The 17871-nt window shown below is 38.3% G+C and overlaps 1 protein-coding gene across 1 annotated transcript in view; it reads left to right on the top strand.

Annotated features, from left to right (window-relative positions):
* The window catches only part of vegfab (vascular endothelial growth factor Ab), a 57064-nt gene that overhangs the window by 7541 nt on the left and 31652 nt on the right, over positions 1-17871 (top strand). The window contains exon 4 of the mRNA XM_058772103.1: positions 8293-8629. Coding sequence (XP_058628086.1) covers positions 8584-8629 — 46 coding nt within the window. The 5' untranslated portion in view covers positions 8293-8583. The remainder of the gene's footprint in view (positions 1-8292; positions 8630-17871) is intronic.

Raw genomic sequence — 17871 nt, forward strand, 5'->3', positions numbered from 1 at the left:
ACATAACACATTTTTGCAGTTGTACTCACATTAACCACAGTATATACTAATGCTTAAATCTAAACATGCGGTCATGCAGACACAACAAAAGGATTTGTAAACATGCAGATGTTTTTACAAAAGAAAAAAAAAGTGAAGTTTGACCCACATAACCATGCTGGTTCTGTAACACACAGCAGTTCTCTCTAAAATAAGTTGGAGAGTCAGCCATATTTTATTATAATTAAAACCTGACGCTGAAAAAGGAGGTGTAGCATATTGTCACGTTTCATTTACTCTCTCTCTTGCACAAATCTACTTAAACTCAGGCTTTGAGATATAAATACAGTAGGTGTTTGTTTGAGCTGCGATCCACGTGACGCCCCCATGACAAATGTGCCTTTCAGAGGAAATGACCACCTGCCATAAGATGACATCACTGTCCTCCGCTCACTATCACTATCAGTCTTGTTCTCCTGTTGAATTATTTACATGACCATTTGCTCATTATGATCCACCCACTGCGGCTGGGAAGCTGTCAGTAATATATATGCACGGTTGCCATTTGAGCAGTGCTACACATATTGCATTAAAAAAACATATTACATCTGCAAACAAATAATGCCAGACATTTTTACAGAATTAGACTGTGGCTTATGTGTCTAAATACTTTTCAGGTTTATAGCCTGCATTACTTAACTGACCTGCTGTGGAAACCTCAAATCTGTTTACCTGTTACTGTTGTGCTTAAACTCTCCAATAGGTGGTAGTATAATTGTTAGAGATAAAGCTTGTGCTAAACATTGCGTTGAGATCATCTTTTAACAGTCTGCAGATTCATGTGGACTGGGAGATGAGCCAGATAGGAGACATTAGAGTAAAAAACTGAATATAAATAAATAGTGATCGGCCATTGAATAATATTTTTGAATGAATCCAAAATACCTTTTATTCTAAATGACCTCAAAGAAGAACTAGACCTGTAAAACTATTAAGTCACCATGAATGTCTTCAGCACTAGGGGAGTTAGTGATGCTAGTCTGGAAAGTATGTGCTTAGATAAGAAATGTTCCTGTTGACAGACTCATAAGTTAAAAGACGAAATGAGACTTTTTTTAATGCATCATTATTTTTGTTATCAAAATGACCTTCATTAGCCCCCAATTTATCATTCTTGAGTCAACACAATGAAAAAAATTCTAGAAACAGTCTACAGTTTGTAAGTCTGAAGGACACTCCATTCACATACTTACAGCACATTGTGTGTGTCTAAGGTGGAATTCTGTGAAAAAACCCTGTGCTCTGTTCACCTCTCGGTTGGGGGTCATTCACTGCCAAAGACTTGAGACTGTCTCCTCCAGCCTCCCTGTAAATGTAGAGAGGAAAAGCAGGTAGTCAAGAGCTTCTTTAGTCTGAAGTATATGCCTAATTAGAAGATGCACTCTTACGAAAAAGCGAAAAACAAGGAAATAGGCTACAAAGGTCAGAAACCATAACCTAGGATATTCTTCACTAGTGTTTGTCATTTCATAGATTTGTGTTTGTGTTAATCAATCTTATAGGACACCTATGAAACCATGAATGAATGCATTAATACTGGGAAGTGTAACTGTATGTGTCATGAATCATCCGAGCATGACATCAATGCATGCAGGGCTGTTTCTAACCATTTTGACGCCCTAGGCGAAATCCCTATTAGTATATATATAATTTCTTTTTCAGACATCAGTTTCTTGTCACATTTAAATTGGTTGTCATAGTAACGACACTAATTTGTGGAAATTCAGCACATTGTGAGTTCCACAAATCTGAACGCATTAGGCCTATTTGTAAATTGACTGTTAAGATAAAACATTTTGCACAATTTATTATCTGTGATAGATAGCCAATGGATACCTGTATAGCTCTATGTAACATTCCCTAATTGCTAAGAAATTGTCATCATACATAAATTAATTTGAATACATTTGGATTTGGATAGATGTTTAGATATTATCAATGGCTACTTTTTGACTTTATCTGTTTTTTTGTTCAATTGTTTTGTTGTTGTTGCAATATTATTTCAGTCAAACCTATAAAACCCTTTGTTACCCCAAACTACATAGGCCTATAAAAGCCTGATCAGTGACATAAAAGTAAGCAGAATGCAGCTAGTATTCTTTTATTACTCATTGACGTGTGAACGTCCCCTTTAAATAAAAAATGTGACTCTCTGCCCACTATATGTATGACGCTACTCCCTTTAAGAGCTGTTGGAAGCGAATACATTTTTTTTTTTTTTTGGAAGCGAATTAATTGATTCAGCATTTCGACACTTCCGTAAGGATGCATTAAATTTGACAAAGTGGTTTAAGTATGTATTGATATTAATTGCATTGATTTTAATTGGCTGTAAAAGTTTTATATGGGAATATTACACAACACACTGAACCTTTAACTATGCATTGGCGCAAAAATGCACACCTTTTAGACCAGTTTCACATGAAACATGATTCCTCGACTGCCACAAATACTGCCTAAACAAAATACTGATTTTGTGCACTTTTTATGTACCAATATTTTAAATTGGCCTTATCTTGCCAAAACACAGACAGAACCCATTGATCTAATGGCATTGTTGAGCGCTCCAAATCCAAATGCAAACTTTGCATGCAAAAATCAGAGGCAGCAATCGACAGCGCTCTGATCCAGTGGCATACAGGCATCGTCAGAATGACAGTACTCTAGCCCAATGATGTTGGGGGATCCAGTGGGGGCGACAATCATATTTCAGGGTGTCCGTGCCACTCTTGATCACAACCCTGTTCAAATGTAGCGGCAGTACGTGCGCTCATTGGCGCCCCTCTAGCTGGTGGCGCTCTAGGCGACCGCCTAGCTTGCCTATGCCTAGAAACGGTACTGAATGCAAACATGGTTTACCTCACCTTTTAACTGCTGAGCAAGAATAACGTAAGTCCTCGCAGCATTGGAACATGCACTTTGGAAAAGCAGTGAATGAATTCTATAAGCATCGTATGATAAATTTCAACTGGGAACATCCTGATATGGCTGATATGTTCTTTTGTCATGAGTTTGTGGACAAACTGCACTGATATTGATCCTGATATTGTGATACGTGCAGCATAATGTAGTTATTAAGACTAACTGCAGCAGACCAAGGTTAATTGTCCAATGAGAACATGTTCCTTTGTTTACATCTGTTAGAATGGTAGATTGAAGAGTAGCTTTTGAGGTTCCCTGGGCCAGAGTTTTAGTATGCCACCTGTTCAATGTTTTTCTTTCAGTCATTGTGCAATTTTTTAACTGCTCCTTTGGCTCAGAATAGGATTTTTGTTCTTGCATCATGTACCATTCGATTTTAGCCAGGCTTCTGTGGATTCTGTGGGAAGGTACTCACCACACATTGTGTATTTTCAGAGTTAACCTCATGTTTTAAACCTTTTCATTTTTTGCTTTGTTTGAAGATGTTTTTGCTAATATTTAGTTTGAAGCACTGAGGGAACCCTGACATTGAAGTGAACCCTACTGTGTTCGGACTGTGGGGTTTGTTTAGCTGCTTTTGAGGAAGAGGCGCAAGTGTTTGGTTTTTCCGTTCTTGCATACTGCCTCCTAAGAATTTCTATCCATCCAAGCAAAGCCCAGCTGAAGCAGAACATTTTCAAAAAGGCCTGGATGCTGAGGGTTGGTATCATGCTGCTTGAAGAATCTCCATTATGTTTTCTTTTTCGCTTTGGCAAGTGGAAACTAACACTCCTGGTCTTGCATCACTCCCTGGAGAAGGATTATCGTTTATTTTATGCTATTCTGCACTTATTGTCAAGTCAGCTGGAAGTAATAAAGGAATTCTGTTTGTTTTGGACAAAGATCAATGGCGAGCATTTGTTTTTTAAGAGAATCTTGATTCTCGTTTGAGCAGGAAAGCCAGACCTTTGCATGAAACGCGTGAAGAAATATGTCAACATTGTGATTAATAAACCTCCTGGAGTTTCCTCATGAACTAAGGTGATGGATACGAAAGTTGAGGAGTTTTTACTGCAAATGTGAATGTCAACTCCTTGCCAGTGGTTAGTGAGAGGGCAGATGTCAGACTTCAACACGTTCTGAGGTGGTGCATACCTGATTAATCAGCTTGTGAGGTAGCCAACTTGTATAATAGCTTTGGACTAGACTCCACTGTCCTCATAAGGATTCTGGCCATATGACTGCGTTTTGAGGTTAGAGCACCTATACTTGTTTAGAACCCTCTTATTTAGAATTAACTTTAAGTTAATGAAAAAATATGTTGTATTTGAAGTTGTAAACCATGTGCAGACTTTCATTCACGCCTCTTTCTGTCTCTTTTCTTTAGAAATCAGTGTTTTGGTGGGTGGTGTAGGAGAACATTTCACATCAAAGCGAGGAGCGTGACCTAAAACTTCTGCACTAACATCTGCTTGAGCAACATGGGAGCGAATCCCACAGTAGATGGGAAAATTTTGATGGGTGTGAAAGACCTTAAATCTAAGTTTCATCATGCATCTACATAACATAAAATCCACTTTACGTGAGTCTCTTCATGAGCAGTTGTTTGGACAATGTTTGCCAGTGGACCAAATTAAAACTCTGACCTTTAGATTTATCTTTCCATAACAAGCACTGAAACACACCCCGATGCTCAACCCTCAAGACCAGATGGAAGAACGGATGCTTGACACAACACCAAGATGAAATTGTGTTTAAGAAGGGATGCCTCTTTTTGTTGCATCTGTTTCTGATATGTGTTTTTTCCATGGCATGTTAGCCTGACAGGAAGTGCTTAGCAGGCAAAAAGAGACAGTTTTTCGGAACCATAAGGCATGACGCTAGATCTATCATTGTAGGAACCAGTTTGCTCTAAACCAAGATAAACCCCTATTTAATGCTCCTCGTTCACATTGCATCTGGACTAGACGTTGCTACATAATCACGAGCAAAGATTTAAGATCATATTATGAAGGAAAGCTGAATGAGTTTCTGGTTTATGTGATGGAATAGATGTGGTTTAAGATGTGGTTTTTTTTTAACAAAAAAAAATAAAAATAAAAGAATGAAGCTGAGTACAAGGCTGCTTGCTACTAACTATAGCATATTACAGTGTGTTGGTTGTACAGAACTGTATTGCTACTGTGAGAGACAGTTTGATTCAGTGTTCTCAGTAACCCATAAAAGACAAACCATCAGTTTCCACAGCTGTCCAAAAGTCCAAGAGGGACTTCCTCCGTTCACATGAAGTCTCCTTTCCTCCCATAAGCCTGACAGGCTGTTGATTACTATATAGGGCTCATATGTTAACTGGCTCCCCTACTGGGGTGAGTATGGTTCTGATTAAGGGTAAGTGCGCTGAATAACCAGAAGCCTCAAGAGAGGTGGCTAATATAAAACAGACCTCTCTGCAACACCAACAAATCATGAAGAGACCTGTCTCTGTCTCCATGATACTAGACAAACATCTCTTCCTCAGAAAGCCCCAATGAGTCAACTTAACCTGCACTATTGCTAAAGATTCCTCCTTTTTTCCCCCACCTGAAGTAATATCTATATTACCTAAGGCTATGCTCTCTATATGCAGCTAGAGGAGGCTTTAGATGCCAATAATAGGGAGTGTGTGAACTAGGATAAGTCCTGTGTGCTTTAGGGTTTGTTACCACAGTTATGGCCATCCCTGGAGATGTCTTTGGGAACTGGTGTTTGTTTGAGAGTTCTTTGGGAACTTTTAACATTTTTAATATGCTCAGTATAAAACCACTTAGGTGCTCGTTGCTTTTAGAGCTGAAGCCACCAGACACAGTCCAGAGACTGTTCTAAGCCCATAAATTATCTCAGAGGAACGTAGTCGATAAAGATTTGGCCGTAATACAAATGAATCTTTTGAGGAGTTTGGTTTAAGTCTTTATTAAGTATATATGTGGGCTAAACCATTCTTATCTTTATTATGGTGACCCTAAAAGACAGTTTTTGTCTTTAACTATTGATCAAAGTTACAAGTCTCTGAAGAAAGTGGAAAGCATGTCCAGATACGGATGAGTTATCAGTGTTCATGCAATCATACTATCGCTAAATAACCTCAGCAAGTCTGTACTCCAGATATGGATTAACTTTATACGCTTGGATATATCTCAGTTTCACAGGTTGCAACCACCTGTTTTCGGGACTATATGGCTTGGCTTTTCTTGCAGTCGTAATGGAAGCATAATGTCTCCTAATGAGACGTCTCTGATTTGCCAGTGTAAACCTCTGTCAATCCCCATTGGATCCATTGTAATTTCCTGCTGTATCTTTGATTTAGCTATGAAGAGTGGTATTTAAGCATTAATTTGAGAAGACAAGTTGTAGCTTCGTAAAACCACAACCTCTGATATAAAAAAAGCCCACTTGGCTTTAAGTCTGTTAGATAAGTTGCAGACACAAAAATTACTGGGAGCTGTGCCAGAATGGTTTCAAATGACTTGCCATTCACTGTCAACCCAACTGGGTCTTTATCACATAGTATTTTTTTTCAGTACTGTATATTTGCTTTAATTATCCAGAAGATTTTTAACAGTGACCATATTCTTCTGTGATTTCTCAATTTTCAGGGTTATGACCCTGTCTCCAATGTATATCATTAGAAGCTGAATGTTCACCCACTAGGGGACATTTTATCCATGGACTGTGTTGCCATTCTCAGCTTACCCTGTGCATAAGAAAAAAGCTGAGCCTTTCCATGTCTGGAGTGACCCCTAGTCTAGTTCATTTCGTACAGTAAGTTTCAACATGCTTGTAATGTCTTGTTTAGGAAGTGGACTCAGTTTTTAGTTGGATTGTGTGCACCGCTGCGTCTGGAGAACGAGGCCTCTGTTCTCTCAGGTCTTCCCTTTAGGAATGTCTGGCTAGAGGCTCTGTGAAGGCCTGTAATCCTAGTATCCTGGCAGTGGAACGCAGTGGAACTGCTCCAGATATTGCTAAGAAGCTTTAAAAAACCCAGGCTGGAAATTCAATTACCCTTTCCTTCAAAGCACTGTGGTGGTCACGTGAAAAGAAGTCACTCCGAGTAATATCTTATTCTCTTCCATCATTGTAAATAACAGCCTCTCCTGGGCTGGCTTCCCCAAGTGCCCTTGGAGTTTCCTTCTCCACTACATCCACTTACAGCACGAAGCCTCTCTTTGGACTGTATGGGATACATTGCCTTAAGAGAGCGGAAGGCTGTTTTCTAAATTTAAAAACTCATATTATCTACTCAAATTCAATATTTGTGTACATTAAACATGTGTCTGTTTGTCCCGATAGATGTCGACATGTCAACATGTAATGTCATGGTCCCTCAGGCTTGCTTGAACAGAAAACATATGGAAGGCAATTGGAATCCTAAGTGACTTAAATACTGTTGGACAGGGTTCCCGAATTACATCTACTGCAACTATTGGAAAGTATAACTCTCAAAACGGATTTATATGGTCCTAATATTCTAGTGATGATACTACCCCTGTTAAATTTCAGTGATGAGGCCAGAACACAGGAAATAAAAACATCCAGCTCAACCTAATACCAGTAAATCCAAAATAACCACTGCAAATTCATGAATTATACTATATTGAGTTGATATCTCAGAAGACTGAACATTTCGCTAATACTTCTTTATTTTTTTATGAATATATTTGTTAATATTTAGCTGTATTGCTAATGACATTGATATTAGTGCTTCCTTAAGACTAATGTTGGTAGTAAACAGCTAATCGCTGTCACTTCATGTTTTAAAGCAGCAGGAAGCAGAACAACCTTCCATTATTCTGATGAAGCCGGGATGAGACCAGACCATTTTTATCAGCTTGTCTCTGCTTTTGACTTGTATCGCTTAGGGACTGGCGGTTTATTTTGGAAGGAGTGTCTGTGAGAGACTTACAAAGCGCAAAAAAAATAAGGTCATCCAGTCTATCCATTGTTGCTTTTCTCCTGTCCTACTCCCTGCAGAAAAAAAGGACACAAGTTTATTCTGAACATGATAATGTGGAGGAGGGTTGACAGAGATTATTTTAGTTCAGTTCCCTTCAGTGTATCATAATCTTACCTGTAACCTGAGGAAACAAACAAACAAAAAAATGCCCTAAGATAAAAGCTAAAAGAATTTAGCACTCAAAGCATTCAGCTAATCATGAAACCGATTGCAGAGGAATGCTCAAGAATTTCAGTTGGAATGTCAAAAAATATTTTTATATTATTACTGGTGTTGTTAAATCTGTATAAATCAATGTACTCTACTTTTTTTTTTTTTTATCCAAAAACTGGAAAGCTTGACACCATTGCTTTTTTTTTTAGGTTGACTCACACATCTGGGTTTGGTTTGGAGTGGAGGTGTTTCCTCTGGGCCGTTCAGCTTCCTTTCACCTCTCGCCTCTCAGAGTGTCTACATGGTGCAGCTCTGAAATATGACGCATCCATCGGCATCTAAGGATTTATTCTTGCTTTATAGCTCCACTGAGACCCCTTATACCTCACTTATCAGCTCATTTCTCCGTCTGCAGAGGCCTAACACCCCCATTATCATCTGACACAGCACTCCATGGTGATAAACAGGCCATGGAGTTCACGTCTTGGTGATCTGCTCACATGAATGGAACCTGTGTTACCTGCCGACTCCTCAGGTTTCCAGAAGGTGATTCTGAATCTGGCCACAGGTGAGGTATGATGTCAGGAGAAAGATGTTATCTGAGGTTTCTGTCTGTCCAGTGTTCCCAGGTCTTTAAGCACATCTTGTTACTGTTGAGGTAGGGTGCTGCTAAAATAAATCCTCTGAGAAAGACATAGCTGTTAATGTACTGGGACGGCTAGATGGTTACTGGTAATAAAATATGAGAAAAGTACCTATTTTCCGGAAGCAGGTCATTAAACACTGAATAGATGAAAGAGTTTGTCTGACTGATTTACCACAATTCATACCATAGGCTTAACTCTGCGCTCAGGTTCCTGTTTCAGTGCACAGAGAGCCAGACATATATATATTCTCATTTTTGGGTGGCATTGTTGGTGAACTTTAAATGTTTAAAAATAAGAGATAATTTAATTTGGAATAACGCTAAAATGTATCAAAATGTTGCGTTGGGACATTTTACGAAGAATAACACATTTGCTGATAAACTCTTTGTGTAATGTTATGCTTAGCTAGCAAGTTTTACCTAGCAAGAGGTTTTGTTGTGAACAAGTGTTTGTCCCACCAATATATCTAAATGGTGATGGTTCTGATGTCAGAACCAGTACATGTAACATTTAATTCCCTGTTTTTGTGCTTTTTATGATTGGGCAGAGTAGATTAACACTTCAGTGATTATAATGGTAGTTTTGATGCATAGCACTGTGCTTGTAGTGTAGATATGATGTAATGTGCACTGCGTAGGCGTACATATAACTACCATATGGGGGAAAATACAGCTTTTCAGTTGTATTGGTCAGTAAATAAATAGAAAAGAGTAAACGTGCTTGTAAATTCAAAAGGTAGTGTGTTACTCTGATTCCAAGATAAAGTGTTGATAGTTCCCATGTACCATTTTCAGGTCCCGGACAGTACAACTGAGGATGAGTCTGTCTTAATGAGTTTAATTGTGTTACTGTGAATGTTTGGGCATATGTTTGAGACATCTTTGTTTGTTACTGCTATTTTTTCGTTCTCTCTTTCACTCTGTCTTTGTCTCTTGCTCTCTTTCGTCCTCCTATTTCCATAATAGGCCTTAGGGTTGAGGTCAGAAACAGCTGTCTCCCTCTAGAGCCACCTGGCCCAACACAAACACACACACATTCTTAGGTAATACTGCTCGTCCAACAGGATAACACACAGAAAACTCATCATTCTGTCTCGCTTTTTCTGTCATTTACACAAAAGTGACAGTTGAGGCAGCAGGAAAGAATAGTGTGGTGGTGCCAGAGCCCACTGGTGTTAGTCAGACAGCAGAAATAGCAACAATACACACATATCCATATACCTCCAGACAGCAGACAGGGAGTTTGTGCCAAACCTCTTAGCCGAAAACACACATCCACACGCAAATAGTGACCTTAGAGAGGTTTAAACAAACTTGCAAACATAAACAGACTGAAATCCAAACATGCGACATCATTTGTGCACAACTGGGTTGCTAGACCAGACGAGCTTTGCATGTGTAGCGATCCGAGCTCTCACACACACAGGTTGAGCAAAGGTCTTTTCATCTCCTATGCTTTTACTCATTCGTCTGACAAGCGTAGAACTCCGTCTAGAATCTTCTTTTGCGCACACACTTAATGGTGGTTCAAGGTGCAGTGTAGGGTAGTGTCCAGACCACCATGCTTACCGTGCTGTCCGCAATCAGAGAGACGCAAATTGTCGGTCGCTAATCCTCCTAAAGAGCGGAATCCTAAAGCAGCAGTCAGCTTTGATCCAATACCCAGAGAGATGAAAGCTTTTAAGCCAGGCAACTGCTTTTACACTGGTTTTCCCACTTTTTTTGATGTGTCCTCTGTCCTTTTACTCGTTTGTCACATCTTTTTTTTGTCACAATAACCTCACATGGGAGAGAGAAGAGAGACCGGATGGCCTTGAGTACAAAGATAGATGTCATTGATGTAAACGTTTACACATTTGCATTATTAGAAACTCATCCTGCTTTGTGCCAAATGCCGTTTGGTTTGGTCCATTTGTATGTTTCATCCAAACCAGACAACGGTGGAGTGATATGTAGAAGAGGGACGCAACATTTAAGGTGAACTCACCTCAAAGTTTTACTGCTGAAGAAATAGAAAATACTTCAGACTAGTAAGTTTAAAATGATGTGCACTTGCGTGAGATTTAAAACTATTTTCATACTTCTTTAAATTGCTTGGTCCAAACCCAAGTTTGTTTCCACCCACCTTCCGCTACCCACACAGGTCTTGTTTCTCAAAGCATTATTGTTTTTTTTTTTTATGCAATCAAACTGCAGTATGATTGCACCATCAATGTGAGAACCAACTGTTTACCACTTAGTTAGGTAACAAGTCAGCTTTACTATTTTGCTTTTGTTAGTTAAAACAAATCTACAAAATACTGCACTGTGAACTCAGTTGACACTTGCTGGTGTTTACACCCTTAAACCAAACTCTGCACTTGAGGGTAGGGACACACCAAACCGACACCAAAGAACTAGCACTGAGGAAAGCCGACTTGTGTTTCGTCGCATTGCCTGTGTCGGGGAAAAAAAAAAAAGATGCACTAAAACACACCGTACAGACTGCCGATGGCCAGCTAGCGTGTACGTTTTGCGCTTGCATGAGATAACATAACTCCTACACCAGAAGGTGGCAGTAGTCTGTGTTCAGCATTCAAACAGGGAAAGTAGAAGAGCTAGAACTGTGGATATACAAAGCAAGCAGTGCTAAGTTGCAAATGGCACTGGCATTGTCAGCCCTTGATTGGATTGTCGCCTTGTGGATAAAGAAAGAAGTGGATAGAGTGACAACAAGTGTCTTTGCGTTCCCTCTTTACTCCGTTGTTGGTTTGCTTTCATCAGTTCCATTTTTTTCTTGTGCACTCATTCACTAAGCTGAATCAGAGTTCTCTTTCTCTCTTATTCATAACAACATAAACCTCTTAAAATGAAGGTGTTAATGAACATAACTGATGTTCTGCTTTATTTACGTTTTGTATATCTTGTATATCCTTGTTTCGGTTTCTCCTTTGAATGACGAATATTGACTATTGATACCTTCTGATTTAGACAGTTAAGTCTTTACGCATAGGCGCAGAACACACTTGGCCAGTTTGCAGTTGGCTGTAGTCTGTGCGGGATGTTCAAGCCCAGCTTTTTTGGTTTATGTCACCACTAGTTCTTTGAAGTCGGTTTGGTGTGTCCTGGCCTCTAAGCAATCAGAAGTGAATACTACTCTCTTGGTACTTCTGTCAGTTGCATAATATTAATCATTAGTGACACATATGTCTACGAATGAAGTAATTCAACAATAACATTGTAATTGAAACCGTTCATAATGCTACATTCGGTTTTCGAGACAACTGAGAATATTGTATCTGTGAAGTTATACATGACAAGCTTAACACTGATCGATATATATATATACTGTTGTCTTGCTGAACGCAAGAAGAGATCTGAGCAAGGCATTGATTGATTTGTTGTACACACTCTTGCTTGAAAAGAGAACACCCAAATACACGCCTTGTAGAGGTTAAGGAGTACAGCTGGGAGCAGCTTACTGGGTAATTTATCTTTCAGCATAGTAATTAACCCAGAGAGGGATTGAAAGCACAACCACTTTCCTTCCCTTCCATTCCTCTTTCTCTCCTAGCTACTGAACTGCATCTCTTGCTCTCTGTATCTGGGGTATTTTTCATATTGGTCTTGTATATTATCCCTGACAGCTGCACGCGATTCTAATGTGTGTGTATGTTGGCTCACAGCATGTCTCATCACTCTCTGAATCACTACACAGATTTCTTGCTTTACTGACCTTCTTTCATTCATATTACAGTCTGTTTTTGAAAAGTTGAAATTTTTTGTGTTTGTTATGTGTCAATTCTACATCTGCAGATATTTTAGTCTGAACTCAAGGTCGCATAATAGATTTTCAAAATTTTAGAACCTGGGATAAAACTCTTCATCCTAGAATCCACAAGCTTTCATATGAGACATGTTTGCTCGACTGATTTTCTGCACGTACTTTGTCAGTGTGATGACACCGTGTTTCGTCATTTAGGAGAAGAGCTTATGTTGTAAGTGTGAAATCTGCATCATCGCTGCAGGTGGAGGGAATCTCTGCATGACAACTTCTTTAGAGTTTCTTTATCGGAAGTCTTATAACATCTGGTGAACTTGTGCAGGGTGGTTTGGCTACAGTTTGTTTTTCAACTGACTCTCTTAGCAATAATAATGGCACCTACAATTTCACAGTTGTGGTTGAATGAAATGTGTGTGAGCAAAGAGAGACCTTTTTCATTTACCAGTGTAAAACCATCAGTCACACACAGAACAACAGATTAAAGTAATTATTCTAAACTCATTATAGTCACAATTCAACCTAATTTGGCTCCTTTCCAGTGATCTCTAATTAGTCAGCTTTAATTTGAGTTGCAAATTGCTATAAGTGTGATTATACTATAGATTTATCGACTTTCGTAGTCATTTGTCATGTATGTTTTTATTTTTAGCTTAAGAAATGGAAAGGAAATCCATTTATATATATATATATATATATATATATATATATATATATATATATATATATATATATATATATATATATATATATATATATATATTTAAAAATATATATATATTTTAGTGGTAGTGCTGACAGCTTGCTGTGCTTCAGCTGTTCAATAATTTGCACAAAACTCTTGCTGTCACACGCTCATCTATCGCCACATGACTGGGTTTAGTGGAATAGTGTTAGAATAAGTTTCCACGACTTTCACATGAATATGATCTTTCTTGTAACCATATGGCTTGGACCTCAGTGTCATGACTGCACCTCTATAAATACCATCATCTCCCATCAAAAGCCAGACCATCTTAAAACAATCCAGAGTACGAGAATGGGTTGGGTGGTACAGGCAGAGCATTGCACTGACAATTAGACAACAAAATGTAAGCAGAAACGAAAAAACGAATACCAGCACAAATAAAAAAAAAGGGGGTCTTTCCAAACATATAGACTGGAAAAGTAAATGTTTGGAGAGGGAAGAAAGAAAAGAGAGGTTGTGACCCGCTCAGTATTTACAGCTCCTCACGGTTGCTGGGATGCAAATCTCTTAATATGCACTGTGAGTGAACATATATACCTTAAAACTCAGCAGCTAGTCCTAGAAAGAGATGGAGATGTGAAAGTGGAGAGAGAGGACATGAAATAAGAGAGGTCACAATCTCAGAAGATCAGAGAGAAAGTGTCCCATAAGCCCCCTGCTATGGAGGAAATGAATGTTTGGGTTGTGACGGACGTGTAGCTGAGATGGATGGTCACCCCTGACTGACTCTTTATCGCCCCAGCGCTGCATGGGATGTTAAATTGGATGGAGAAGAGTTAGACTGTGTTTGTGTGCCTATACAGTATGTACATGGTATACATAACATGGTTCAATGTAAAGAATGAGCTATTTTGGTAATCATGCAAATTGCTGTTAAATGTGCCAGTGCACTGCAGTCTAATCTCATATTTCATCATAGTCTTATACATTCTGCACAAATAAACCAACATTACTTGCCCTGAGCTCAGTGAAAAATAAATGTATAGAATTTGTTAAATACTGAAAGTAATTAGTGTTTTGTTTTGTTTTTCCCCCTCCCCCATTATTATTGCATGCTTGTGCATGTTTATGTTTATTAGGGCTTTGGGCCAATTCCAGAGAGGTGCCCTGCTTTGTGCCTGTTGTGCTGACTGTGTTACATGCTAATGTCAAACTCTTCTGGAACCAACTGTAGGTTGAGTGTCCATGCAAAGTGTTATTTAATTGAAGCAGCACTGAGATTGAATTAATGCACAAAGTACACTGAAATATAAACAAATATTCAAAACATATGCAATAATACTACGTCAAATAATAAAAGATATACATATGCACACACATACATATACGTCCATCCATACATACACTCATATACAATAAAAATAGACATTTATGAAACATGCAAGTGCAATTACAAAAAAGACCTGTTTATATAAATCATATATTTTTTAACAGACAGATTTTGTGTGCTTTTGATGCACAGACTTTGCTATTCATTTTCTTGCACTAAACCCTAAATAACCGCATTCGTCAGGAAGTCAAAATTGGAGAAGGAAATAAAATTACCCAACTCTTCAATTTTATTCTGACCGATAGCACTAAAGTGCGTCACATTGCAGCAATTTTGGAGCTCATAAGTAGGAACGTGCTCTAAGTTCTGACTTGTCAAGTAGGCCTATAAATACATTCAAAGTTGGTTGATTATAACATTTGTTATGTTTTATTCGGTAGTAATAAACGCTACTACTAAATGTTACTACTAAAGGTGACTAAATGTGATGTTGCTGTTGAATGAAAGAGATGGGAAATATACTTCCAAAACTGGTCACAGACGGTCACTGTTGAGCTTTAAAGCACAAAGTGTCTTTTTATTTTAGCTCTATTGCTGTGGTTTTCCCTTGAGTGCTTCAGTGATTGATTAACGAGTGTTAGTGGTAATTATAGTGCAGTCTCAGTCTAGTGAATGAACCTGTGACATTTCTGCTGTCTGTTTAGGAGAACAAACACAGGCTGTGCACCGCTTCTCTTTTTTTCTACCTCCATTATTTCATTTTGAGCCCTAAAATACAGTCCGCAATGACCGGTCTTGTCCGGTATGTTGTTCTCTGTTCTCTGTGTTGTTTGCTTGTACCTTTGTCGTTTTTGCTATTTGACTCTTTATATTTAAAACTTGCGCAAACAAGCAAAGAAACCAGTCTGAGCTATATTTGACAAACCAAGGAAAAAGGAAGGGAAAAAATACAAAAAAAGAATGACAAAAAGGAAAAAGAAAGGGAGGAATGGACAGGAAAACAAATGACTTGGTGAGAGAGAGTTGCTGCTGATGGTGGATTTCTGTTCTCGAGTAAAAAGAAATCAGAAAAGAAATGTAAATGTAAATCAATTTTATACAGTATCTCTCCTCACACATTAAATACTGACCATTTCTTTCTTTCAGAAAGAAGTTTGCATTGCGAAATTATATTTAAATTATGCATAATGCATGATAACCTGTTTCACATCCTATAAAATATAATTATACTAATAAAAATTGTAACACTTTATTTTAAGGACCAATTCTCACTATTAACTAGTCGCTTATTAATTATCATGCATATTACTAGCACTTTGGTTGCTGCTTATTCTTATAAACCACTTATTAATGCATTTATTTTAGATCCCTTAACCCTACCCCATATAAATTAACAACTACCTTACTATTAATAAACAGCAAATTAGGCGTTTATTGAGACACAAGTAGTATTTAATAGTGAGAATTGGTCCCCAAACTAAAGTGTGAGCCAAAAAATGATTAGAATCACCACTGACCATAATAGAGAGTACTAAAAATTGGGGGGTGAATGTGATTAATTGTTAAATAAATAATGTCATAATGCAAAAAAAAAAAAAAAATAGAACATGCTTGATATTCATTACCAGATTATACATTATTTGCTTTCGTTTGATTTTTTTTAAAGGTGAAATGAGGCATGTTTTCAGATTCACTATAGTGTTTCCATAGAGATGGTAATGACCTCGAGTAAGATAGATAGAACATGAGAGAAAGAGAAGGGAAATAAGAGTGATGAGGGTGTCTAAAGTTAATGAACTTTTTAAGTGCCGTACATTAACTGCAGGTCAGTGGAGTCTGACGCCGTGGAGGGGGATGCAGGAGAGCGCTGGAGCTTTGTGGGGGAGAACAGGTCAAGGCCGGAACGGATGGAGAGGATAGCGAAGGTCAAATGCTGGGGAGGAAAAGACAAACAAGGAGAAAAAGAGACAGAGAGAAAGGAAGACAAACAGAAAAAGAGACAGAGAGGGATGGGTTGAAGATGGCCACTAAATCAGGAGCAATCTGTGGTTACAAAGACAGCAGAGGATTTAAAAGTTCCCACAGAGTCGGTACTCGTGTTTTTCTTTTGTGTTTGTAGACTTCCAATAAGCCTGTACGGGAAAATAGAAAGGAGGTGATGGGGTGCAATTTCCTGTTTCCGAACATGCATGATCTGGCATGAATCAGATTCCCACTTTTTATCACAGACCCAAGTTTATTCCCAGCCGTATTTGAGTATTATACAAGGAGACCAATTATCACACAAGCAAGTCAATCAGTTTATTTTATCAGCCCGTATAGCTGCATATCATACCACAGTTCAGTTCACACAAGATTGGCTTTGTGCTAGTGTAGTAGATCCAGTAGATAAAAAGACACACTTAATCAAACCTCAAGGGAAAATAAGGACATGCAGGAAACACGACCGGTTTAGACCAGCACGAGCACAGTATGACAAACTATGACATGCCATGATAAAAGCAAGCCAATGAGGTATAAGATATACCAAGATAGAGTGGGAAAAACCATGCCGTGTGTATGTGATGTGCCTGTGGCTGTAGTGTGTGTGTGTGGTTTTATGGCTATAATTACATTAAATGACTGGAAGGACCCATTTCCCCTCTGCCTGCTTACCCCGGTGATTTAGACAGGGGTCAGCAGCACTCACCCGTCGATACTCACACACAGCTCCATTTACCCTCGCACCGGTCCTTAATAACACAAACGTTGTGTGATGGAGAGAGTGAGGGGTCACTCACTCATGCTAGAGTTATTTTTGCACTAGTTTCCAGTGCTGTCGATATTTATCTGTGATCATGTCTTTATCATAACACTCTAAGTTTCAGTTTACAGTGAAGTTTGGTGAGGCTGCTTTACGCTTGTGGAAGAAAATTGTTCAAGGCAAGACATCCCAGGTGAATAGGGTAAAAATGTGACTAATAGATATCACCATACCTTTTGATTGAGATTTCTTAAATGTTACATTTAAATATGCAAATCTAATATTATCTAATTAAACATGCACTGCATTGCATGCATTTCCAGAACAGGAATCTGAACATTTCATTTTGTTGACAAATTACAGTTAAATGTTTTTACAGAGGGTAATTTTATCCCTCTTTTTATCATTCAATAAATCATAAAAAATAACTGCCAACAGCATTAATTATTGAATTAATTTTTGCCATGTTTTTAGGAATAAAATCAGACAAATAATATATGAAAAAAACTGTTCTGGAAAAAAACAAACAAAAAAACATCCAGAATATCAAATAATAATAATACAAAAATTAAAATGCTGTATGTAAGTACTACTGTAGAGATAAGTAGAGATTTCTGGCTC

This window comes from Onychostoma macrolepis, chromosome 04 (assembly GCF_012432095.1).
Source record: "Onychostoma macrolepis isolate SWU-2019 chromosome 04, ASM1243209v1, whole genome shotgun sequence".
Classification (NCBI taxonomy): domain Eukaryota; kingdom Metazoa; phylum Chordata; class Actinopteri; order Cypriniformes; family Cyprinidae; genus Onychostoma; species Onychostoma macrolepis.